Below are 25,616 nucleotides of genomic sequence, written 5' to 3' on the forward strand. Positions count from 1 at the left end.
TCACCATGCTGTACACTATATCCCCATGACTTCTTTATTATATAACTGTGAATTTATACCTTTTGACCCTCTTTACTCATTTTGCCCACTCTTCACCCCATCCCTGCCTCTGGCAACCACCAATCTGTTGCTTTGTATCTATGAGCTTGTTTTCTTGTTTTGTTGTTTTTAGGTTACACATATAGGTGAGATCATATGACCTATGACTTTTTCTCTGACTTTTTCACTTAACATAATACTCTTGAGGTCCATCCTTGTTGTCACAAATGGCAAATTCCATTCATTTTTATAGATGAATAATATTCCATTGTATTTATATGCCACCTTTTCTTTATCTCTTCATCCATCGATGGATCCTTAGGTCGCTTCCATAACTGGGCTATTGTCAATAATGCTGCAGTGAACATGGGGTTGCATATATCTTTTTGAGTTAGTGGTTTCATTAGTTTGCTTCTTTGTTGCTTTTACCAAGAATTATATTTTTTAATTCTATAGAACATCCTTTATTTTAAAGTGAAGTTGGCTTAATGGTAAGTGTATATTGCAAACTCTAGGGCAATCACTAAGAATATTTTCAGCATAATTGATGTGCTAAGACGGGAGAGAAAATAGAATCATGTAAAATGGTCAGTTAAAACTAGAGAAGACAAAAAATGGAAGACAAAGAGAACAAAGGCAATGAATAGAAAATGGTAACAAATATGGTAGATATTACTCCAGATAATAATCATTTAATAATCATTTTTAATGTGAATGGACTAAATACACCAATTCAAGCAGGACTATCAAAGTGGTTAAAAAAAAGAAGACTCAGACTATATGTTTTCTGCAAGAAACCCATCTGAAATATAAAGACTCATCAAAAGTAAAGGGATGGAGAAATATATACCATGCTAACATTAATCAAAAGAAACCTGGACTTAGCTATATTAATTTTGGACAAAGCAGACTTCAGAGCAAGGAAAATGACCAGGGATTACAAGGAACAGCACATATTGATAAAAGCTGTCAATTCTCCAAAAAGACATAATAATCTTTAATGTGTATGCACCCAACTTTTTCAGAGTATATAAGGCAAAAACTGATAGAACTGTAAGAAGAAATAGAAGAATTCACAGTTATTGTTGGAGACTTCAACATTCCTCTATCAGTAATTGACAGATCCAGCAGGCAGAAAACCAATAAGGATCTAGTTTAACTGATCCTTACAGCACCATCAATCAACTGGATCTAACTGACATTTATAGGATAGTAATCCAGCAATAGCAGAACACACATTCTTTTCATGTTCACATGGAACATTTACTAAGACCACATTCTGGGTTACCAATAAATTTTTAAAAATAGACTACAAATTATTCTTTCAGACTACAATGGAACTAAACTATAAATTGATAACAGAAAGAACCTGGAAAAATCCCAAAATATTTGGAGATTAAACAACATCTAAACACAGACATTGAAGATATCTCAAATACTTAAATATTTTGTACTCAGTGAAAATATAACTCCTCAAAATTTGTGAGATGCAACAAAAGCTGAGTTTAGAGAGAAATTTATAGCATTGACTATATTAGAAAAGAAGAAAGATCTAAAATCAATAATCATAAGATTTCACCTTAGGAAACTAGAAAAGGAAGAGCAAATTAAATCCAAAGTAGGTGCACTTAGCAGGCGCACTTGGGTAAAGCATGTGATTCTTGATTTTGGCATTGTGACTCTGAGCCCCAGGTTGGGTGTACAGATAACTAACTTAATTAATTAATTGAAATAAATACAAAATAAGAAAAATGATAAAAATCAGAGTAGAAATCAAGGACAATGAAAACAGAAAGTCAATTAAACCAAAAGCTGGCTATTTGAAAATATCCAATAAAACTGATAAATCTCTAGCCAGGCCAAACAAGAAAGAAAGGAGACAGATTAATATCAGAAATGAAGAGGGGCCATCAGTACCAAACCCAAGAATGTTAAAAGGATAAATAAAGGTATATTATGAACAACTCTATACCCACAAATTGTATAGCTTAGATGAAATTGACCAATTCTGTGAAAGACATAATCTACCAAAACTCAAAACAAGGAAAAATAGCTAGACTGCATAAGGCTGTATCTGTTAAGGAAAATTGAATCAATAATAAGCTTCCAAAACAGAAAGTATAAGAACTAGATGGTTTCAGCAATGAGTTCTACCAAACATACAAGAAGGAAATGATGTCAATTCTGTACAACCAATCCCAGAAAATAGAAGTGGAGAGAATAGTCCCTGACTCATTCTATGAGGCCAGCATTACCAGAACACTAAAACCAGACAGAGACATCACAAGAAAGGAAAGCTACAGACAGATATCTGTCATGAACATAGGTACAAAATTCCCCAATAAAACAATCAAATTCAACATTGTAGAACAAAAATTTATCCACCACTGCCAAATAACATTTGTTCCAGGTATGCAAAACTGGTTCGACATTCAAAAATCTAATAATGTAATTCATGATTCCATCAGACTAACGCAGAAAAATCATATGATCATACCAATAATAGATTACAAAAAAGCATTTTCCAATTCCCATTCATGATAAAAAGTCACAGCAAGCTAGAAATAGAAATTGATTCTAAAGTTTATACAGAAAGGCAAATGATCCAGCATAGCTGCAAAAATATTGAAGAACAAAGTTGGATGACTGATACCAACTTTAAGATTTACTATAAAGCTACAGTACCTGAGACACTATATTGGTGAAAGAAGAGACAAGTCAATGTAACAGAATAGAGAGCTCAGAAATAAGACCCATACAGATACAGTCAGCTGGTCTTTGACAAAGAGTAAAGATAATCCAGTAAAGCTGAGTCTTTTCCAACAAATCAAGGTAGAACATGCAGATGCCCCCAAAAATAAAGAAAAAACATAGACACTTAACATACCTTTAATAAAAATTAAATCGATCATAGAGCTAAATGTAAAATGCACAGCTATTAAAAAAAATACACAGCTATGTTATGTTCTATTCTAGAACATAACATAAGAGATAATCTAGTCTGACCTTGGGTTTTGTGGTGCCTTTTCTTTTAAAGATATATTTATTCAGAGAGAGTGCACGCATGTGGGTTCGGGGAAGGGGCAGAGGGAGAAGGAGAGGAAAACAAGCGACTCCATGCTGAGCGTGGAGCCAACACATGGCTCAGTCTCACCACCCTGAGATCGTGACCTGAACTAAAACCAAGAGTCAGATCCTTACCCAACTGTACCACCCAGGCACCCCTCATGATGACTTTTTAGATACAATACCAAAATTACAATCCATTAAAATTTAAAATTTTTGCTTTGTTGAAAGCACTGTTAGAATGAAAAAATAAGCCACAGACTGAGAGAAAATATTTGCAACATACATATCTGTTAAAGATAACAGAAGTAAACAAAGTATACAAAGAACTCTTAAAACTCAACAACAGGCAACATATACCCCCAATTAAAAAGAGGACAAAAGGTCAGAACAGTCACCTCACTATAGAAGATTCAGAGATAGCAAATAAGATGAAAAGATCTCCATGTCATATGTCATTAAGGAAATGTAAATTAAACAACAAGCAGTTACCACTACAAATTTACTAAAATGGCCAAAATCCAATACACCGATAACATCAAATACTGGTGAAGATGTGGAACAAGAACTCTCAATCATTGCTGGTGCGAATGCAAAATTATACAGCCAGTTTGGAAAACAGTTTGGCATTTCTTACAGTACTTCATAGACAATACTATCCAACCAACAAGTTATGCTGTATTTACCCAAATGTGTTGAAAATTTATGTCCACACAAAATCTTGCACAGAAGTGTTATAGCAGGACTTATTCATAAATGCCAAAAATTGAAATCAATACATCCGTTCTTCAATAAGCAAACGTATAAACAAAATGTGGTACATTCATATGATGGAATATTAGCCACATTGTGGTTACCTTAACATACCTAGTTGCCATATGACCAGTTCCAGAAAGTGCTCAATATCAAAAGATGAGTAACCCTGTAGTTTTGCAGTCAGCAAGAGCATGCAGGAATGATCATATCCTAAGGAGGACTGCCTCTCCTAATACAAATAAGATACCAAACATATTAATCATAACAATGAGACTCTCCTTAATTCAAAAAGCAAAATTCAACTGCAGTATGTAGGAGACATATATAAAATAATTCAGAAAGGCTAAACAAAGGGATGGAAAAAAGTCTATAAAGCATTTGGGCATTTTTGGCCCATTTAGAAATTGGATTTCTGTCATCTTACTGAATTTTGAGAGTTTTTGTATATTCTGGAAACAAATCCTTTATCAGATCTATGATTTACAAGTACTAGACAGGCTCTTGGATGAGGAAAACAGCAATGGTAGCCTGGTGAAATTTCAGTAGGATCTATAATTTAGTTAATAGTATTGTACCAATGGTAGTTTACTGGCTCAATAATTTTAATATAAGATGTTAGCATTAGGGAAGCCAGGTGAGAGATCTATGGGAACTCTCTGTACTATTTTTGCAACTTTAAAATTAGTTTAAAATAAAAAGCTAAAAAAATAAGACTTCAAAGTGATAAGAATGAATTCTCACATTGGTGTACTCTTTATTATAACCTTTAGTATTGATAAAATTTAAAAGAGAAAACAAGAAAAAATAGGTAGAAAGACTTAAAAACTAGATAAACATTAGTGGATAAGAAATCAGAAGAAAAGTAGCTGTGAGTAGAAATGATGCCATTGTCGTATTTGCCTCTTGGTTTAGAAGCACTTAGTAAATATGAGAATTAGATTCTTTCCTGGAAAGGAGTATTAAAACTTCTCCCTATGAGAAGGAGGACTAGAATTGAGGCATGTGATTGAAGCTAAGGTCTTGAGTGAGTCTCTTCGCAGCCAAAACCTTGTGAAAGGAGATCTAAAACAAAGACTACGGAGGCTTATAACACGCTATGAACCTAGCAAGGTGAAAGAGGCAAAGATGCACAGATACAGTGTTAGGACCAGAAAATAAGTGGGGTATGTTAAATACCCATTGTTCTTCGGATGGATGTAATAGCCAGTTTCCAAGATCAATGATCCTTCTCTGCTGATATTCATGTCCTTGGGTGGCCCCACCTCCACATGTGTCAGCATTGGTTTTTGTGACCAGTAGAATATAAGATTTATTTATTTATTTGAGAGAGAGAGAGCATGAGCAGAAGGGGCAGAGGGAGAGGGAGAGAGAATCTCAAGCAGATTCTGCGCTGAGCACAGAGCCCGACTCGGGGCTCGATCTTATGACTCTGAGATCCCAACCCGAGCCAAAACCAAGAGTCAGACAGTGAACCAACTGCGTCATCCAGGTACTCCTGTATCTTCTGTCTTGAACTCATTTGGATTGCTGAGCTCTGGAAGAAGCTTGACACCATGATACGAGAACCCTCAGTTTGTGTTGAGGCACACAGGAGCAGAAACAGGTCTCCTGCCAACAAAGCACCACTCTGTCAGCTGTGTATGTGAACCACTTTCAGCCTTCAGATAACTAACCCTGGCCAAAATCTTGACTCCAACCTCTTGAGAGACCCTGAGCCAGAATTATTCAGCTAAATTGCTTCTGAATTTCTGAAACACTGAAATGGTGAGAAAATAAATGTTTATTGTTTTAAGCCATTAACTTTTGGATTATTTTATTATATAGTAATACATAATTTTATCATGGAAATGTTTAAACACCATAATAACTGGTTATGGACTTGGGATTGGGAGAAACTAAAGCAATTTTAAAACTACTAGGTAAAAAGGCGTCAAAATAGAGGAGGAGGAAATGAATAAAAATGGCAAACCATAAACATAACAGTTTTCCTAGTAAAATGACCATGGACAGCAAATTTTTAAATCAGTGAAAGAATTTAATGCAAAGATAGCCAGGGCAGCATATTTTGTTTTTTGCCTCTGATCTTCCAGCTTTGTAAGGGAACTGAATTCGTTTGGATAATCCACTGTTGTCTACACAGCCATGTATTTAGCTAAACCAAACATGGTTGTCTGAATCCCCTTCTTCGTGATTTATTTAGAAATACGTTTGGTGCAATCTTGACTTAATATATATGTCTTCCGAGGAACTTTAGGGATAGATTTTTTTTTGTTGTTAAAAAAATATACAAGAGGAGATGACTTCTTTTCTAACGGTGGATGTTATTGGGTCTGCATGGAACATCTGGAACTCTTTAGCCATTTTGTAACCATAAGGAGAGCTGCCATGGACAAATCTGGCATATTTAGTATGGCAGATTCGCAAAAGAGAGAGAACAAATTCTGATAATGTTATTGAGCTGGTGAATTAGTTGACCCTAGAGGTGCTTTACTAGGGAACATGATATGTAATAAATTCTCCTTCTGGTTAAGTAAATTGAGACAGATTTTTTATGTTACTTGAAACTGTAGGTATCCTACCTGGTAGCAACATCCCACAAAAGGAACATTCACTTTCAATGAAATTAAGTTTATGGATTATCTGATGAAGACTTAAAATGTATATTTTGAGGTTGTTTGAAAACATAAATTTCTTCCATCTTAAAAGGGGTACGAGGATGCCTGGGTGGCTCAGTCAGTTAAGTGTCTGCCTTCGGCTCAGGTCATGATCCTGGGGTCCTGGGATTGAGTCCCCCATCGGGCTCCCTGCTCTGTGGGGAGCCTGCTTCTCCCTCTGTCAGCTGCTGCCCCTGCTTGTGTTCACTCTCTCTCTCTGACAAATAAAGAAAATCTTTAAAAATAAATAAATAAATAATAAATAAATAAATAAATAAGGCTAGAAAATTGTAACAAAAATAGGAACAAATGAAAACATTTGGTTATGAGAAGGAACTAATTACAAGTCCCATATCTGATTAAATGTGGTAATTTATATTTCTACAAATGAGATAAACTCTTATCTGGATCAAGTCAGAGTTTGATTTAAGAAATCAATAAAGATAATCGCTTCTCGGCCTTTTGGCTAAGATCAAGTGAAGAAATCAATAAAGATAATTTGAAGAATTCACCCAGAAAGATAAAAATTATGAAGAGCAAATAAGGGATAAAGAGGACAAGTTGAGGAACTCCACCAACACAGAAGTTCTCAAGGAATAGTGAAGGGAGGCATGTGGGTGGCTAAGTCGGTTAAGTGTCTGCCTTCAATCAGGTCATGATCCCAGGGCCTGGAATCAAGCCCTGCATCGGGCTCTTTGCTTGGTGGGGAGCCTGCTTCTCCCTCTGCCTGCTGTCCCTGCTGAGCTCTCTATCAAATAAATAAATAAAATCTTAAAAAAAAAAAAAAAAGAATAGAGAGAATGATGAATAAGTAAAATATTTGAATAGATAATAGTGGAAAATTTTTCAATATGCAGAACAACAGAAATCCTCAGAAAAATATATTCACGGAATACTGTGCAAGATAAATAAAGGTAAAACCACACCATGAAATAGTTTAGTGAAACTGCAAAACATCAAGGAGAAAGAGTTTTCAAAGATAGTAAAGCGAAAAGATAGATTAGTAAAATAGAAATAACAATCTTATCTTTGATCTGCAACAATCTGCAATAAAAGATACTGATGCTGAGGGGTAAAAAGGCCATCAGCCTAGAATTCCATAACTGGCTAAACTATTATTCAAGAATGAGGACAAAACAAATTTTCTGACATGAAAACTGAAAACCTTTCTGGCCGCATACTGTCCCTAAAAGAACTGTTAGCGAACAGAGTTCAAGAAGAAGAGAAGCTAACTTAGGAGGAGGGTGGGGGATAAAAGAAAGCACACAAATTTTAATATTAGTTATGAAAGGAAGACACGTAGAAAGAAAATGTTTCTGGAAAAGATGTTGCAAGGATATCCACTTTGGAACATCTGGTTATTCAAATAAAAAATACAGCCTATGTTTAAAAGAAAAATCTCTACAAGGTTTCCAAGTTTGCATTAGCATGTTCATGGTGGAAAAAAATATCAATTTTTCTACATCATTACCATATACTAAATGCACGTAAGTTGTGCTGTACCTTTAGGCATCAGGAGTATAGAATAATCTTTTGGTAGGAAGTTAATTAATGGGAAATACTCAAGGTTTTTTTGAAGGCAGAGCTGGATTTCCCTCTTGCTTATTTAGGGTATAACATGTTCATTTTGACTGGAGCATGATATGTATTCTTATTATCTAATGGCAGCAGAACAAAGGATTGTTTTTGCTTCAGGACGGTTGAATGTAATAAAGAAACTTTATAAAGAGCCTTAAACTAGTAAGAGAAAAAAAAGTTAACATGGGCTATGTTAGAATTAGGAATTTCTGTGTAGAAAAACTGTAAGTTCCTTTAAAGAGTTAGAAGGCATTGCATAGAATGCGAGAAAGTATTTACAGTATCTATATCCAACAAGGAACTCAAATCTGAAATGTATAAAGAATACTCTCAAAATCAATAAATAGATGACATTTATCCCAGCTAAAAATTATACTGGTAAAAAGACTTAAGAGACACTTCACAATAGAGAATAAATATTTTAAAAATGTTTTAACAATAAAGAAGAGAGTCTTGGTCTGTTCAGGCTGCTCTAATAAAATACCACACTGGGTACTTAGAAACAACAGAATTTTTTTTTTTGTCACAGTTCTGGAGGCTGGAAATTTGATATCAGGGTGCCAGCATGATCAGGTGAGGGTCTTCTTTGTGGTTCATGTCAATACCTTTTCATTATGTCCTCACATGGTGAAAGGGGCAAGGGATATCTGTAAGTCTCTTTTATAAGAACACTAATTCCATTTATGAGGGTTCTACCCTCTTGACCTAACTATCTCCCAAAAGCTCTACCTCCTAATACCATCATATTGGGCTTTACGATTTCAACATGGGAATTTTAAGAGGAACACAAACATTCGGATCATAGCAGAGAGGAATTCTGGTTTCTAAGATGAAATAGACACACTTCCCGTATTTCTTCCCGTATTTCTCCCACCAAAACTTTGCAAGTTATATGTAGAACTTTGCACATTATATGTAGATCTTCAAGAAACTGTATGTAGAACACATGTTAATAAACTGAAAAGTGGACTGAAAAAGCCATACTGGCCAGAGTTGGTGAATTGGAAAATGGAAAAAAACAGACAAACATGTTGAATTCTGTTTATGTCACATGAAGTTCATTTAGGTATGAGTCATTGGCATATGGGGCGCTGGGTGGCTCAGTCGTTTAAGCATCTAACTCTTGATTTCAGCTCAGGTCATGATCTCAGGATCATGGGACTGAGCCCTGATTTGGGCTCCACACTCATCAGGGAGTCTGCTTCTCTCCCTCTACCCATCCCTCTGCTCACTCTCTCTCGCTCTCAAATAAAAAAATAAATTTTTAAAAAGCATTAGCATATAAATGGTCTATAAAGTCCCTGGAAAGCATACATTAAGTAAAGGAAAAATCAGTCGATAAAGAATAGAATGGGTATCAGGACTCACTCCTAGGCATTTTAATATTTAGTAACTGAGAAGAGAAGGAGGAAGGACCATCGGGGTAGTAGGAAAACTAGAAGAGTATGGTGTGACAGAACCCAAGGGAAGAAAATACAACATTTCCAGAAGTTGGGAGTGATCAATTGAATTGAATGTTGCTGGGAGTTCAAGGAAGAACCACAAAATTGACCAGCAGACTGGCAACATGGATGTCAGAAAAATCCTTATTTAGACCTCACTGGGTTCTCTCTCATTTGGAGCACAAAGCATTGACAGTATATATCACTAAATTATGTAACTGATTGCATTTTCCCTTATCACATTTTAATCTTATTTTCCAATTTGTGAATTTATTGAGAAAAGGAAACTTATATTTTTATACTTCTTAGCCCTTTGTACAATGTTAATTGTTATTAGAGTATTGGGGGTTTTGTTTTTATCTCAGTGGTATGCTTTGGCTTCATTTCCATTTTGAATGTTAGATATTCTTTGTATAGTATGGTTATAAACCATTAATTATATTCAACCTTTTCTTTTCAATATGTTTTTTCCTTTCTGCTACTAATCTCATACCCTAATAAAAAAGTAAGTAAGGAAAGTAAATAAATAAGTAAATAATAGTAGTTTAAACTGTTTTGGCATCATGAAATTTCTGAAATTGACAGATTAACTTTAATAACAAATAACAATAATCTTTCCTGGGGCTCCTGGGTGGCTCAGTCGGTTAAGTGTCTGCCCTCGGCTTGGATTATGAATTCGGGTCCTGGGATTGAGCCCTATGTTGGGCTCCCTGCGGGGAGTGTGCTTCTTCCTGTCTCTCTGTCCTACCCCGACCCTGCTGCCTGTGCTCTCTCTCTCAAATAAATAAATAAAATCTTAAAAAAAAAAGTAATCTTTCTTTCTTTTTGTAAAATTGTAAATTATTCCCACAATACAGAGATGAAAATAATATGTACATTCTATATCTTGAATTAACATATTAACATTTTATGATAATTCCAGTTGTTTTGTTTTTCAAATAAATTTTATAGATTTAGTTGATGCCACTTCGTGCTCCTCCTTAATCCTGTTCTTTTCTCTCTCCCCCAGGTAACTATGATCTTCAAGAAACTGTATGTTCTTCCTGTGAATGCTGTTGTAAGTTTGGGATATACATTTGCTGTGGTATTAAGTTTGTATAACTTGAACCATATTATGTACATCCTATCCCAGTTTGAATCAACATATGCCATTGCAGTGTTTCAACATAATTTATTCATGTTGACATTTATAGATTTAATCCAATTTAGTAATTCCAAGCCAGCATGAAATCCGAATTCATGTCATTTTCTGAAAATACAAGTAAACAGTCTAATTTTAAGAAATGCCTTGGTTTTTAACTAAAAAAATTAAATCTATGTCCATCTACTGATGAATGGATAAAGAAGATGTGAGATATATATATATATCCATCCATCCAGTGGGACATTACTCAGCCATTAAAAAGAATGAAATCTTGCCATTTGCCACGACATGAATGGAACTCGAGTGTATTATGCTAAGTGAAAGAAGTCAGTCAAAGAAAGACAAATACCATGTGATCTCACTCATATGTGAAATTTAAGAAAGAAAACAGATGAACATATGGGAAGGGGGAAAAGGAAAACAGGAGAGAGGGAAACAAGCCATAAGAGACTTTTAACAATAGAGAACAAAATGAAGGTTGCTGGAGGGAGGTGGGTAGGGGATGGGCTAGATGGGTGATGGGAATTAAGGAGGGCACTTGTTATGAGCACTGGGTATTGTATGTAAGTGATGAATCACTGAATTCTACTCCAGAAACCAATATCGCACTGTATGTTAACTGCCTAAAATCTAAGTTAAAAATAAAAATAAAATAATTAAATCTAATTTACATGCTAACACATTAAAAATTGCAAGTTAAAAGTCTGTTCTTACTTCTAAAGTTCCTCTGTCCTTATCCTTGGGCTCTCAAACTCTTCTGTCTTTGCTTCTTTTTTTTTCAATCTCTGAAATACATACATACAGACAGACATTTGTGCATACATACATACACATTCCTTCCTCTCCCAATTTTCCATTTATTCCATTCCTAAAAGGGCTCTGTGTACTTTGGTTTATTAATGCTTCTGGAGACTGCTAGCAAAGCTTTTTTTTAGGTGTAAGTTAATGTTTTAAGAGTAATAGTGATATAGTAGTGGTTATTATTTTTTTGTCTTTATAGTTTAGAAACATAGGTAAATATTTAATGGTTGCAATGAAATGTTATCTGGGGTTGGCTTCAAGATAATCCAGTGGAGTGGAGCAAATAATGGAAAAAATTGATCATGTGTTGACACCTGTTAAAGCTGGATTATATATATTTTGGGGTTCATTATACTATTTCTCTCCTTACTTAAGTGTTTGAATTTTCTGTAGTGCAGTTAAATGTACACACACACAATATAAGGCTAAATTGACACTTCATTTCTAATGCTAATAATGTTTCTACCTTATTCATACCGTTTTTTCTTAACTCAGTCGTTTGGAGGAAAGGAATCTTTTGGAAATTTTCATTACTCTTTTTAGACGCAGGATGGCACTGTTTGAATAAGTAATTAGCTAATGTCCACTTCTCATTGAATAAGCTCCTTTCCTTTACAATGTTGATACTTCCTAGGGGAGTTTGTCTTAGTTGAGAGTAAAGCTTTTCAGGTAACTTGTAGAGATGATACTGCTTACACCTTAACTTTAGTTTCCTGTGCTGGCTGTATCTATCTAATACCAGTTTTTTAAAATTAAGGATAAAGTTCACAACTATTTAAAGGGTCGTTTCATGCAAAAACAGCTCTGTGCCCACTCTTCTTACTTATTTTTTTGTGTTTACAATTATTGCTAGGAGATTGGTCATCCATGTATTTTAATGCAAATACATCTATCTGTCTATCAATCATATATCATCTATCTCCATATGAATCCTCCTTATTTAAAACTGTCAATGCCAACCACAGGACGTATTTCTAGTTTTAAATGGCACTGAGCCAAATACTACTGATTAAGGTCAAGATGAGGACTATAGACCATAGACAAAAGTTTTCCCCTTCAACCCTCAGGAAAAGAATGGAAATAACTGTATTCTTGGACGTTCTCTGTCTGATTCATGCCTTCTTTTAGCCAACTATTCATGTATTCACCAGAAGAATTACACCTACTACCTCCGGTGTAGGAAGAAAAAAAAATATGTCAAATGAGCAATAATGTTAGCAGAAGCTTGAAACTTAAGAGCGGGTATTCAGAAAGGTCCTCTTCCCCACCCCCTTCCCTCCGGTCCAATTCCCCTTTCTGGTTCTGGCCATCGGAAATTGACTTGGCGTTAACTACCGACTGGAATTTCAAGGCGTCAATACCCCGCCCCCCTCCCCCCCCCACCTCAGCTTCGGAAACTCTTAAACCTCTCCCTACCCTACACTCAACCATAGAGACAGATAAATGATGCAGCAGATTACACCGCTGAAAGGCAACATTTGTCCTTTGAGCTTTTTTCACATTTTTTCCTGTTTCCGATTTGTGTGCCAGACTTTGTTTGCTTGCTTAGGACATGGAAAACATATTTGGGCATTTCCCCAGTTTAATGCCAGTGGCTCTCTCCCAGCAAATGAAAGTGAAAGTGCTACGTTGTAGTGGTGTTTTATCCTTTAAAGTGTGGACTGGCAGCTGGTGTGTACGGAGGTGTGGGGGTGGGAGAGAGGGTGGGACGGTGGGATTGGGAAGCTTGAAGAACCAGTTTTGAGGTTTTGTTTGTTTATCTTGAGATCGCAGCAGGGTTCCTGTTTTTTGCTCCCTTTTTTGGGGGTCTGACTTTGGATTTATTTTCATTTGGACAGTCATTGAGGTTTCATTCAATGTACTGACTTAAAAAAATACACTCCACTTGTAGCCTTCCCCGGTTGCACTTTAAAACGCCATCCAGTCTCACCCTCATCTGGAAATAATGCAAGCTTCTCTCTCTTCCCCCGCTCCTCCTCCCCCACTTTTTTTTTTCTTTCTTCTTCTTTTAAAGCCCCACATAACCTGAAGTCCGTAATCAGATGGAAAATGTGCTGGTCTTAGTTTACTTTAGTCTACTCTCCCTGTTGGTGGCAATTTTACTTGTGGAGGTATATTGAAAAAACACAGGCATTTTATGCACATGTAGCTACTGAGTCTTGAAATCTGCCACTGATCTAAGTTTGCTCTAAGTTTCCTCAAAGACACTTTATGTGCAACTTTTAATATTTTTGTTGTGTGGACTTAGAAAAGTACACGGAGAAGGACACCAGAGATCTTAACAGTGACATTAATTCATCTAAAGTCATTCATCCTCTCCCTCCCCCTTCCTTTTTCCAAGAAACAACTAATCACAAACCAGGCTAGAATTTCTAAAAAGAGGAGGAGGAAGAAAAAGAGGCGGAGTGGGGTAGGGGACTGAGTTTAGAAGGGCCAGAATTTCTCTCATTCACAGGGTGGAAAAGTTGACATTGTCTAAGCCCTTCTGAATGGCTGGTAGTTGGTTACCCTGATTGTACCTCTACCTCCCCTCCCCCTCCACGTGACGACCCAGGACACATGCGCACCCGACGCAGCCCGGCACATCTGCAGACTGACGTCAGTGTGCTCTGCCTCCGAGGAAAAGCTGCCAAAATTTTCTCCTGCTGCAATTCAAGTTGGCTGGGGGCCGGTAGTGAGATCTAGGGCTACTTCAACAAAACTTTGCTGCCCTTCCTGCTCCTCTTGTCTTCTTTTCTCTTGATACCTTTTGATGCTCTTCACATGTTATTTGCATAGCAAAGGCACTAAGCTGTCCAGGAAGAGAGGGCACCACTTCCACCCCCAATAAGCCTTTTTTCCCCTTCCTTCCTTTCTTTTTTTCCTTTCCTTTTTTTGGAGAGGGGGGGTCGAGAGAGAGAGGGGGTTTGCAAAGGCAGCATCTCAGGATGATAGCCTGATGTGTTGATGGCATCTCTTTTATTGCCAAATCGGAAAGTCCGTTCTCTAAAGCCCGGTTTAGCCAGACTGTAGGGTTTTATTCTGGCTGCAGAATAAGTAACTAACTGACTGCTGTGGCTTTGCAAAGGGGGGGCAGAAAAAAAAAAAAAAGTGAGGAGAGAGAGTACGTGAGTCGTCCAGTGCAATCTCTATTGTTTGAAACTTACTTTTTATCAGAATTTGAAGATGAAAACGGTAAGGAAGACTTAACAATATTCAATGAAACCGTTTTTGCTTTTTTTTTAATTAAAACTTGTGCTTTGCTTGTCTTCCGAATAACGCGTAGAAAACTTTTTCTGTGTGTGTGTGTATGTGTGCGTGTGCGTGTGTGTGTGTTTTTAATGGCAATGAGTGAGCTTGACTGAACTCATTTTACAGATAGAAATCTTTTTAACTCCAGACTAGTGGAGGGGGGCTGGAGAAATCTGTGTCTTGCAAGTATTTTATGATGCAAAAATACACGTTCATTATACGAATAGACATGTTTTGTGAAATATGACTTGATTATGATTATTGTGGTCTTTTAACTAATCACCAGATACTAATTGGGAAAGTAATAATGATGTGTATTTTAAACTGATTTCTAGTTTTCTTAAAGAAAAACCTTCTGCATTTTATGGTTTCATGTCAGTGTCTTAAGTAGTCAGACAAGTGCATATTTTATGCCTAGGCTCAGAGGGCAGAATTAATGTGCTAGCTATAGCCCCGATGCTCTAGGATATGTTAAGCTTTTAATAGGCTAATCAAAGAGATGGAAGCGTGTGTTTTTGATTTACTTTTGGCCACTTGGGACGACGTGCTAGACTCATAACCCTCCGGAGCCTTGAATATCTGAGTATGTCTGTATATATGGTATATGGGATCAAAGTTCAGGGATTGGGGGGGCAGTTGGAGTGCTGGAGGGGTGTTTGGAAAGCTGCCTTCTGATAATGTGTACTACAATTCCTGTCTTTGGTAATTTCTTTCCTTGTTGTACTAGAGGCAAAGAGAGTGAAAAAGCGCACTGAGAGGGAACAAGAGAGTGAGTTTCTTACTCTTGTTTTTATTTGAGCTGCCGGTGCAACGCGTTTGGGCCAAATGCCAACTGTCTGGGTCACACGCGTTTTATCCAAATAGATTTAGCGCTGCTGTCTGGAAATGGGCTGCTGAATGTTAACTTTAGGATCAACTCAACCAGGGCAGCTCAGACTGTTACCCTCTGTCTGGGCGAAGTAGGATGGGGGGGGGGGGGGCGGGAATTGCAGAACGGAGGAGGAAAGGGGAAACTGAACCATTGCTTGGAACTTTTAAAAAGACACTGGAGTGTGATTTCAACATATTCTTTTATATTCAAATTTGTTGTGGTAATTTTCTTTTCTTTCCTTTTTTAAGCTTATGTTGATTAGATCAAAATGTAGGAATGACAGTTTTTTAAATTCATGACAGGGAAAGAAATGTAACATAAAACTGGTGTAGTTGAAGGAAATTGGGAATATTAATTTTGGAAATAATTGTTTTCCTGTGTTTCACCAAAGTGGTAACTGCAGTTCTGGTTTATATTAATTTCGTGCTTAAATGTGATCATTGATGTTTTGGATTTTTGTAGAATAGCATATAGAGGCAAATAACTTGATTTCAAACAAATCAAATTCATTCATCTGCCACAAATGGCAGCAAATGAAATCTATGTTGTGGTACTAATATTTTTGTGATGCTCAAGGGGAAAAACCTCTAACCTCAAGACCTGAAATATTTTAATACTTTTCATGTCTGGGCCAGTATGTATAAGATTAATTTCTACTCTTGTCTACTCTTACCACTTCCTCTTCATTTCCTTAGCAACCACTTGTAGCTACTAGTGGTTTAGGATGGGCCTCTATGCCAAATCCTACCCTGTGTGTGACTTTTATGAGAAAATAAAGAGAGTTAACATATTAAGAAAGTTAATAGCACCTTCTTGGGGGAAGTAGGAAAGGCAGAAGAGTTGGATAGTTCTCTTGGTTCTACCAAAAGACAGTTGATTATCAACATTTTGTAATAGCCTCAGAAGAAAAAGGTGTTTCTGCTTTTCAGGAGAGAAGTTATAATACAGATAATGTTTTATACTTGCCATCTGGAAAAAACAGTTTGGGACTATATGTAATTTGGGGCTTGAATGATATTTTGTATTTTTACTTTGGGCTCATTTGGTCTTCTTGATAGGTGAGTTTTGAGTGTTTTCAATTGCACCTTGGGACACTAATCTCACAAAGTTTATAAATGATCTGGAAACCTTTGTGCTTACAGCCTAGTAGTGTTCTTGGCATATAGTAGGTGACACTAAATGTTTGTCGAGAGAATAAATGGCAAATGAAATGAGAAGTTAATTTTCACGTATAAAAGTTAAATACATGAAGGGAGCACAGTATCGTTGCTTCCTCTGTGAAGACCAAATCAGCCTTAAAATAAACAACCAGAGTTAAGATGGATGAAAGAAGTTGAGTAGGATGTTATACATGTTCTTTAGCTCCATAATAATAGTTCATGAGAGGAAATTATTACCTTGGTTACTCCCAAATCACTTGAGTGGGAAGTAAAGATGATAGAGGAAAAAGACAAGTAAAAGCCCTTCAACTAAGGAGACTACTGAGGCAGCGACTGTAGAGCAAGTTGTCTGATCTTATTTCCACTTAGCCAGTGTACCTTTGATCCATGCAAGCAGGTAAATGATCCCTTAACTTTACTGGCTGGTACATTTGTATTAGGGAAAAAAGCATATGTGAAATCAAAGTAAAATGGAAGTTTTCAAATTTAAAATATTTGTAAGCCCAGTTATCATGACCTAAATTATTATTTGCTCTAAAAGACAATACAATGTTATTGATTGATTCCTATCATTGTATTTAACTATTCCACATTTTGGGGGTAAGGAGGAACATGAAACTATTTTTGAAGGAAGGCCTTTGAAAAGTGATGAGTAAGATGAAGAGGAGAGGGGGCTAATATTTCCTTAGCCATTAAAGTGAAGGGTGCGGAAACTTTACATCATGTGTAATCTTATTTAATCAGCAAGTCTTTGTAAGGTAGATACCATTATCCTGGTTTTATTGATGAGGAAACACATCCAGAGAGGTTAAGTAACTTGGAGTCAAGCCAGGACTCAAAGCCTTTGTCCTTTCCACAACGTAATAATGCTTCATCTATACAACATAAAGAGTTAATACATTATGATTTATGGACAATTATGCAGTATTTTAATGTTAGTTTGAATTATGGAAACTATATTTGAAAAAGTCAGTGTTTATACATATTTCTTTGTAATATCCAGATTAACCTCTCCAGCAAGTGTCAGAAAGTAGGTTAACTATTCATTTTTATTGTGTAGGTAACTAAGAGAGGTTGATATGTTAGTTGCTGATTTTAGTTGACTTGAGCCAACTCATTTACTTATTATTGAAGTTCCTTCACTGGCACCGGAGGATTGAGAAAAAAATGGGGAATGAGGGAGGGTGTGAGAAAGGAGAAAGAAACTCAAATTTATTGAGTGCCCATGTGCCAGATACCGTATCTAGTGGTGGAAACAAGTTTGGTTTAACTTTAAAGCTCCTGCTCTTTCTATTCTGCATCAGTGCCGCTTTTTACTACAAGTCCTTAAATCAAATGTTAGTCTACTTCTGGCCAAGTAGTTACATATTACTTTTTCTCTCAATGCTACTGGCTTACTTAACTTGGGCGTTTACTGGACAGTGGTAATAATTGTAAGAGTGAAGGTTGCAAAACTGAAGAGCAGGAAATTTCTTAAGGGGAAAATGGTTCTTCCCTAAACCCAGACAACTTGAAGTTTGTCATTAGTTTCAGAGCCCAGGAAAATAAGAAAAAAGGATGAAGGAGTCATACAAATACATCACCATTAGAAAATGAACTCAAATGTGTTAATTATATGTTCTTCTTCAGAGGAAGATTAAGGTATATGAAGGACTCATTTAATGTCAGACATTACTATGCAAAATACTCAAGTGATCTGAAGAGTGAATCTTGTTTATGAAGTGACAGTTACACTTTTATATCTCATGGGAAGGTTTGGAATATGGACACTGTATGTAAGTAGGTTAGGAATAAAGATAACTGGATTCTTTTCTTTACTGTTATTGACTAATGGCATGACTTAATCTCTTTATAGATTTTTGCCTGAGTAAGCATATGTCTTGCCTAAATCATTGTAGAAATAATTTTGAGATGAAACAATTATTGTGTGTATAGTTGCTTAAAACTATTCACATTAATTTATGCCATTTATTATGAATATATTATTTGGCAGTGGTTACATGGGACTACTATTGAATATTTAAGTTAGAGTGCCTTAAACTGGTAGTATGATATGGTAGAAAGAATTTAGACTTTAGAGCCAGATAGCCTTCTGTATGACTCTTGTCTCTGCTATTTTCTAGCTGTCTGAACTTTAGGAGCTTCAAATGCCTCATCTGTAAATTGGGAGCTGTATTATTATCAATTCTTGCAAAAAAAAAAAAAAGTCACCATGAATTTAGTGGCTTAAAACACACATGTATTATCTCACAGTTCTCCGATTCAGGAAACTGGGCATGGCGTGGCTATGTCCTGTGCTTCTGGGTCTTTTATGAGGCTGCAGTCAAGATGTTGGCAAGGGCTTGGGTCACCAAAGAAGGCTCGACTGGGGAGGGATCTGCTTCTAAACTCACATATTTGTGGGCAGGGTTCGGTTTGTCAGAGGCCATTATATTGAGGGCCTTAGTTCCTTGCTAGTGGTTATCTGAAGGCTGCTCTTAGTTGCTTGTCATGTAAGCCCTTCCATATGACAGATTGCTTCATCAAAGCCAAAAGGAAGAGAGTCTACTAGTAAGATAGAAGTCAGAATTTTTATAATCTAATCATTGGAGTGATATTTTCTCGACATTTTATTGGTAACATTTCTCAAATTACTCAAGGGAACGGAATTATGCAAAAGTGTGAATATCGGGAGGCAGGCTCATTGGGGCCATCTCAGAGGCTGCCTGACATAGGGGCAATAATACCTACTTTATAAGATCATTGTGAATACTAAAAGAAGTAACATATATTTAAAGTTCTCTTCATTTTTGGTCTGACCTTAAACTAACTTTCTAGATATTACCTGATAATCTTCTCCATAGGAACCAAACTTACTATTATTAATAAAATGATTTTCCATTTTTTTCTTGCCATCTAGACTTTGTAGAATCTATTTCTTTAATTTGCAATGATTGCCCCCATCAATATGAATTGTGAAATTGGGTTCCTCTTCCAGGGCCTATCTCAAATGCCACTTTTTAAATAAGCTTTTCTTGAGCCATCCTTCTCTGACTCAGAAGTCATTTTCCTCATCTGATGTCCTCAATGCCTTTTCATAACTTTATTTTGGCAAATGTCAGTCTGCCTTGAATTTTTTTCTTTGTTGCTTAGATTATGAACTCCCAAAGGGCAAGGATTGTGTTAATCTTTTCTGTATCCTCATGTTGTTATAACAGCATTTTAAGAACTAGTAAAGCATATTTGTTGATTAATGAATTAGTTTTTGGATAGAAGAAGTTTTAAATGGTTGTGCTTGTTTTATATGTTGTTATAAGCAATATTTCTAGCACCATAGGGAATGAAGTTTTCTACATAAATTAATTTTCCAACTAACAACAAGTATCCTTTTATATGCCTACAGTGATTTTCTTTTAATCACTATTTATTCATTCATTTACTCATTTTTTTGACCAACATATATGTAACATTCATTATATAATCCCATACATTAGGAATGTGGGATGAAGATCTTTCTAGTACTTTTTGTGTACTTCTCTATTTTAGTAGTAAGTTATCTTATTAAAAGCAATTTAATCTTTTGTTCCTGACTCAAGCACTATTTTGAATATCAGATATTGATTTATAATACAATAGGAACTGTCAAACTGTTTAAGGACCCTTTGCCTCTACCCCAAACTGTATTACTTTGGGATTCTACAGCTAATTTTTAGTTTGTCTTTCTTTTTTTCAGTTTTGTGCTGTTAGTGACGTAGTTTCTTAGTTCCTTTGCTCTTTTCTTTTTCTAAAGTACTATGTGCTGGGAAATCAGGTAGTCACATATACTGGCATTCTGTATGAAATGTAAATTCATGGACTGTGCGTGAGGTTGTGAGTCGAAGAGAAAGTACATGAGATAGGACAGGAAATCTGTTGTGATACCTGAAATGAATTTTTAATAATTCTTTTCTTTTCAGAAATGAATTTCTTTTATTTTCAGTTACATTCTAGATAGTTGAAAGTGTCTCATATGTTTTGCTTTTTAAGTCATATAAGACTTACAGATAAAATCAAGGGTTACAGTAAATATGGTTTAAATTTTTAGAAGTTTAGTTTGTGCTAGTGTCTGAGTGTTCACAGACAGCTGCTAAATGTCACTGTGTACTTGTGGATATACTCTAAAAAGAAGTAATAAGTGCCTCATAAAGCAACAAATCAATCTTGAATATGAGTCTTCTAAAAAGCACATTAAGGAATGGGATCATATACTGTTTATCCCTTACATAAAATGAATTTTGATTGTGAAGTCACTCTACCTTTTATTTTATCGAAAGAAAGTTAGTCACTGTACCCACACATTGTTTTCTTCAAAGTTTTAAAAAAATAATTTTTATGATTCCACTTCAGATTCTTTCTTTGATTATTAAGTAGGTCTGGCATTATCCTGCTTACCATTTAGGTTTCTGATTGTTTAGTCTTGTGAATGTTTATTTAGACTATAAAGAACAACAACAGTCTAATTTAGCTATCTTAAATCATTTTGTAGTCTTTGTCTTTTGGCAAGCATTCAGCAATATAGTTCTGTCCCTACAAAATATTTTTCGTTTAACATAATTTTTTTTTGTTTTTCTAGGTTAAAAAATGGCCGTATTTTAGTTACTAATCAGCCAAATGCTTTGCTTATGAAAATTTTACCATCATTCTTTTTTTTTCCTTTTGGATTGAAAAAATGAATCCAGATATAGAAGAAAGTATGGAATGTTGGAAAAAAGTACCTGTTAAACAGTGGAACATCTAATAATTAATTTGCAAGAAATTTTAAAGAAATAAAATTGTTATGCTTCGATTTTGGTATGGTATTGACTCTCTAGCACATAGGTAGCCCTCCAAAAAAATCATCCAGTTTTCTAAATTATGGAAATTTTGTGGAAGACGTTGACCTGGATTTTGAGCCTCATCATGGCTTCATCGGAATTTCATAGTGACCACAGGCTTTCATACAGTTCTCAAGGTAGGAGTCCTGCTTTTGAAAGTGACAAAAAAATATTGCTATTAATTTGATGAGAAAAGATTCTGAATATTTAGTTTGGGTGAACATTTTCGCTGGGATATGTAGTGATAGGAGTGGAGGCCCACTGCATCAATTCAGTGCTAGTTTCATAAATCTTGAGGGCTCTAAGTAGTCTAACTTATTATACTAGTATTTAACATCTAGTGTATTTTAAAGTTGACTGGTCTTTCTTAGAAGATGATAGACCCAGACCTCCTCTTCTTTTGAATCCTAAACTTTAATAAGCTCATTTGTTGCTAAGGGTTACAGGCAAGGTCATGTTCAAAAGGAATCCAGGGGTTTATGCTATAGAAGAACAAGAAACTAGACATATTCTGATACAAGATCCCTCTAATATGGACCCTTAGTGAAAAAAATACTTTCCAAACTTAAGAATTCTGATATAAGAGCTAGAATCTGAGTAAAAGAGTAAGAGTGGTAGGAAGTTCAACTTTTCAAACTCTAATCCATGGGTCCCTAATTTGAATCCATGGAATTGAACTTTATTTATTTATTTATTTATTTTTAAGATTTTATTTGTTTATTTGAGAGAGAAAGAGACAGAGATAGTAACAGAGAGCACAAGCTAGGAGGAGAGGGAGAGGCAGGCTCCCCACTGAGCAGGAAACCTGATGGGGGGATTTGATCCCAGGACTCTGGGATCATGACGTGAGCCAAAGGCAGAAGCTAAACTGACGAGCCACCATAGAATTGAAACCAGGTGCCCCATAGAATTGAACGTTATATCATAGAAAAGATCTTAACCAGGGTCCCTGGAGTGAATGACATTTTGTTTTCCATGGACATGTCCAATCCTTATAGATTTATTAAATTACCTTTTGATTGCCCTCCCATGAATGTATATTAACCAATAATTTTTTTGGTGTGGATGAGCCAGATTTTCAAGGCTTTTATACATTGATGTATATGTCTAGAAATCTGTATGTATAAAATGTGACTCTCAAAGTTTATTAATAAAGCTGTAGCATTTAGTATAAACTCTTATTTATAAGAAGTGAAATAAATACTGTCTTTTAATTTATTTCTATTTGGTTATACTCTCCTGGGAGTTTATTTTTGTGGGTGAACTCCATGTATAGACAGTGAGGCAATGGACAGACATTTGGTTTCCTTTAGTGGTAAACCTCACTAAAGGAAGATGTGGTTAAGAAGGTAGATTGGAAATATTAAGTATACCTAAATGAGGAAAATATGTGTAATAATCCTCTAAATTTTTTGTCAGTCTAATGTTTTTTTAACAGCTTTATTGAGATACAATAAACATATGATATAATTTACCAATTTAAAGTGCACAATTCAATGGTTTATAGTATATTTGCAGAGTTATGCAATGATCACCACAATCAATTTTAGAATATTTCAACACCCCAAAAGAAATCCTGTGCCCATTAACAGTCACTCCCACATTCTCTCCAAACCACTCTCTACCCCACCCTAAACAGCCTTAATCTACTTCTGTCTTGAGATTTTCCTATTCTGAATATTTCCTATAAAAGGAATCATATAATATGTGGTCTTTTGTGATTGATTCCTTTCACTTAGCATAATGTTTTTAGAATGTTAGATAATTAACTTTAATAATGAAGGCAGTTATTATGAAGTTTCATTCATGTCATATATGTATCAGTTCTGTATAGAATGATATTCCATTGTGTGAATATACCACATTTTATTTATTCATTCATCAGTTGATGAACATTCAGATTATTTCTCCATTTTGGCTGTTATGAATAATGCTGCTATGAATAGTCATGTACAACTTTTTGTGTGGATATGTGTTTTCATTTCTCTCAGGTAAATACCTAGGAGTGGAATTGCTGGGTCAGATGGTAGTTCCATGTTCAACCTTCTGAGGAACTGCCAGACCGTTTTCCAAAGTGGCTTCTGTATTTTCCATTCCAACTGATGATTTAAAAAGTATTTGTACAAGGCTGTAGAAATTCGACATTAACTCCTTTGGATAACTTTAACAAACATAATTTATCTGAGCTAAATTCTATTATTTTAAGTATGTGTACTTTTCACTGTTTTTTATTTCACTATAAAATATTCATATTTCCTACAAGAATTTAGCTTTTAGAATCCAATAAAAAATAAATATAAAAAAGAAAAATAGTCTTTCACACTAATTTTAAAATAATGCTATTTTGAGGAATAATTGGAACTTAATTCATCATTTGATTTTAAGCTTTATTTTGTTTAATATAACAGTTTTTGTTCATACCTACATATAATGATGCTGATATAGTTTTTGTTGTTTATACTGCTACTTCTTTGTTCTGTTAAATTTTCTTTTCTTCCATGTGTTTTTTCTGGATTCTCTGCCTTGTGATTACAAAGAGGAATTCCTGACTTATCTAGAACACTACCAGCTAACTATTCCAATAAGGGTTGATCAAAATGGAGCTTTTCTCAGCTTTACTGTGAAAAATGATAAACACTCCAGGAGAAGACGGAGTATGGACCCTATTGATCCACAGCAGGCAGTATCTAAGTTATTTTTTAAACTTTCCGCCTATGGCAAGCACTTTCACCTAAACTTGACTCTCAACACAGATTTTGTGTCCAAACATTTTACAGTAGAATATTGGGGGAAAGATGGACCCCAGTGGAAACATGATTTTTTAGACAACTGTCATTACACAGGATACTTGCAAGATCAACGTAGTACAACTAAAGTGGCTTTAAGCAACTGTATTGGGTTGGTAAGTAGATGTTATAATTTTTAGTTTCTGATGGAGAAGTAAATTCACAATGTAAATGTCTTTCCTCACGTTAATGATATATAGAGAGATGGGTTAAGTAAGGAAGATAACAGTCTAAATTTTGTTATTTCTGCTGCCTTTGCTTTTGATAGCCCTTTGGTAATGTTTGCATTGACTCTTCAAAGAACAATTTTTAGAACCCTATATTACTTGTAGAATGAATTGAGTAAATTTATTGCTAGTTTCTCTGTAAACAGGGTTAGGCTTTACATGTACAACAGATTTTTTTGAATAAGAATAAATTATCCAAAGTTAATCTGTTTTGAAACTTCTCATCTATTAAAAAACACTTGCTATTAAATATGATAGAAAAATACTGTTCCTAGTCATCAACACTGCTGTCTAAGTTTGGCATTAACACTAATTATACCATTGGTAGTTTTAACAGCATGGTGAAATGAACCATGAGATGAGGGGGAAAAAAGAGAAAAAAGCAACAACAGAAACTAATTCCATTGTGAGACATGAGGGCAGAGAGTGATGGGGATGTGAAGGTGAGTTAGGACACGTAGGAGATAATGAAGGCCCATACAAGGACTGCGGCGCTGGCAATGCACAGCAAATAATGAATTTAAACCACATTTTGGTGAGAAAATTTACAGGATTTGTGTCTTATTAATTTTTTCTTCCCTGGTATCTAAGAAGACATATAGTACATAGTAGGTATATAATAATTAAAAATTGAGATAGAATTGAACTGGGTGTAGGATGAAGGAGAGAAAGTAACCGAAGATGGCCAAGGTTTCTCTTTTAGATGACAGGTATATGAATTTTAAGAAAGGGAATGCCACTGGAATCCTGGATTGGAGAGGAATATGATATAGTAAACGTGAGGAATCTAAAGAAATAGGATTAAAGATGTCTAGATGGCATTTGGGAAATACAACTCTGAAATTTAAAAAAGAATTTAATTCTGGGAACAAGTAATTTGAGAATCATTAAGTGGCCATGAAATTTGTGAAAGATGTTGTTTGATGAGTCAAAAGAGAGGATAAGGTTGAAAATGGACACTCTTCTACACCTAAGGGGATAGCAGAATGTCACTCATCTCTTCTTTACCCTTTCTTAAGACTTTCTGTC

General features: G+C 35.4%; 1 protein-coding gene across 1 annotated transcript in view; it reads left to right on the forward strand.

Moving 5' to 3' along the window:
* The first annotated feature begins 13,553 nt into the window (after positions 1–13,553).
* The window catches only part of LOC103663635 (A disintegrin and metalloproteinase with thrombospondin motifs 6), a 30,497-nt gene continuing 18,434 nt past the window's right edge, over positions 13,554–25,616 (forward strand). Inside the window, exons 1-3 of the mRNA XM_008691370.2 lie at positions 13,554–14,654; positions 21,334–21,711; positions 24,112–24,476. Of these exons, the coding sequence (XP_008689592.1) occupies positions 21,615–21,711; positions 24,112–24,476 (462 nt within the window). The 5' untranslated portion in view covers positions 13,554–14,654; positions 21,334–21,614. The remainder of the gene's footprint in view (positions 14,655–21,333; positions 21,712–24,111; positions 24,477–25,616) is intronic.

The sequence above is a fragment of the Ursus maritimus genome, unplaced genomic scaffold (genome assembly GCF_017311325.1).
Source record: "Ursus maritimus isolate PB19 unplaced genomic scaffold, ASM1731132v1 scaffold_5, whole genome shotgun sequence".
In the NCBI taxonomy this organism is placed as follows: domain Eukaryota; kingdom Metazoa; phylum Chordata; class Mammalia; order Carnivora; family Ursidae; genus Ursus; species Ursus maritimus.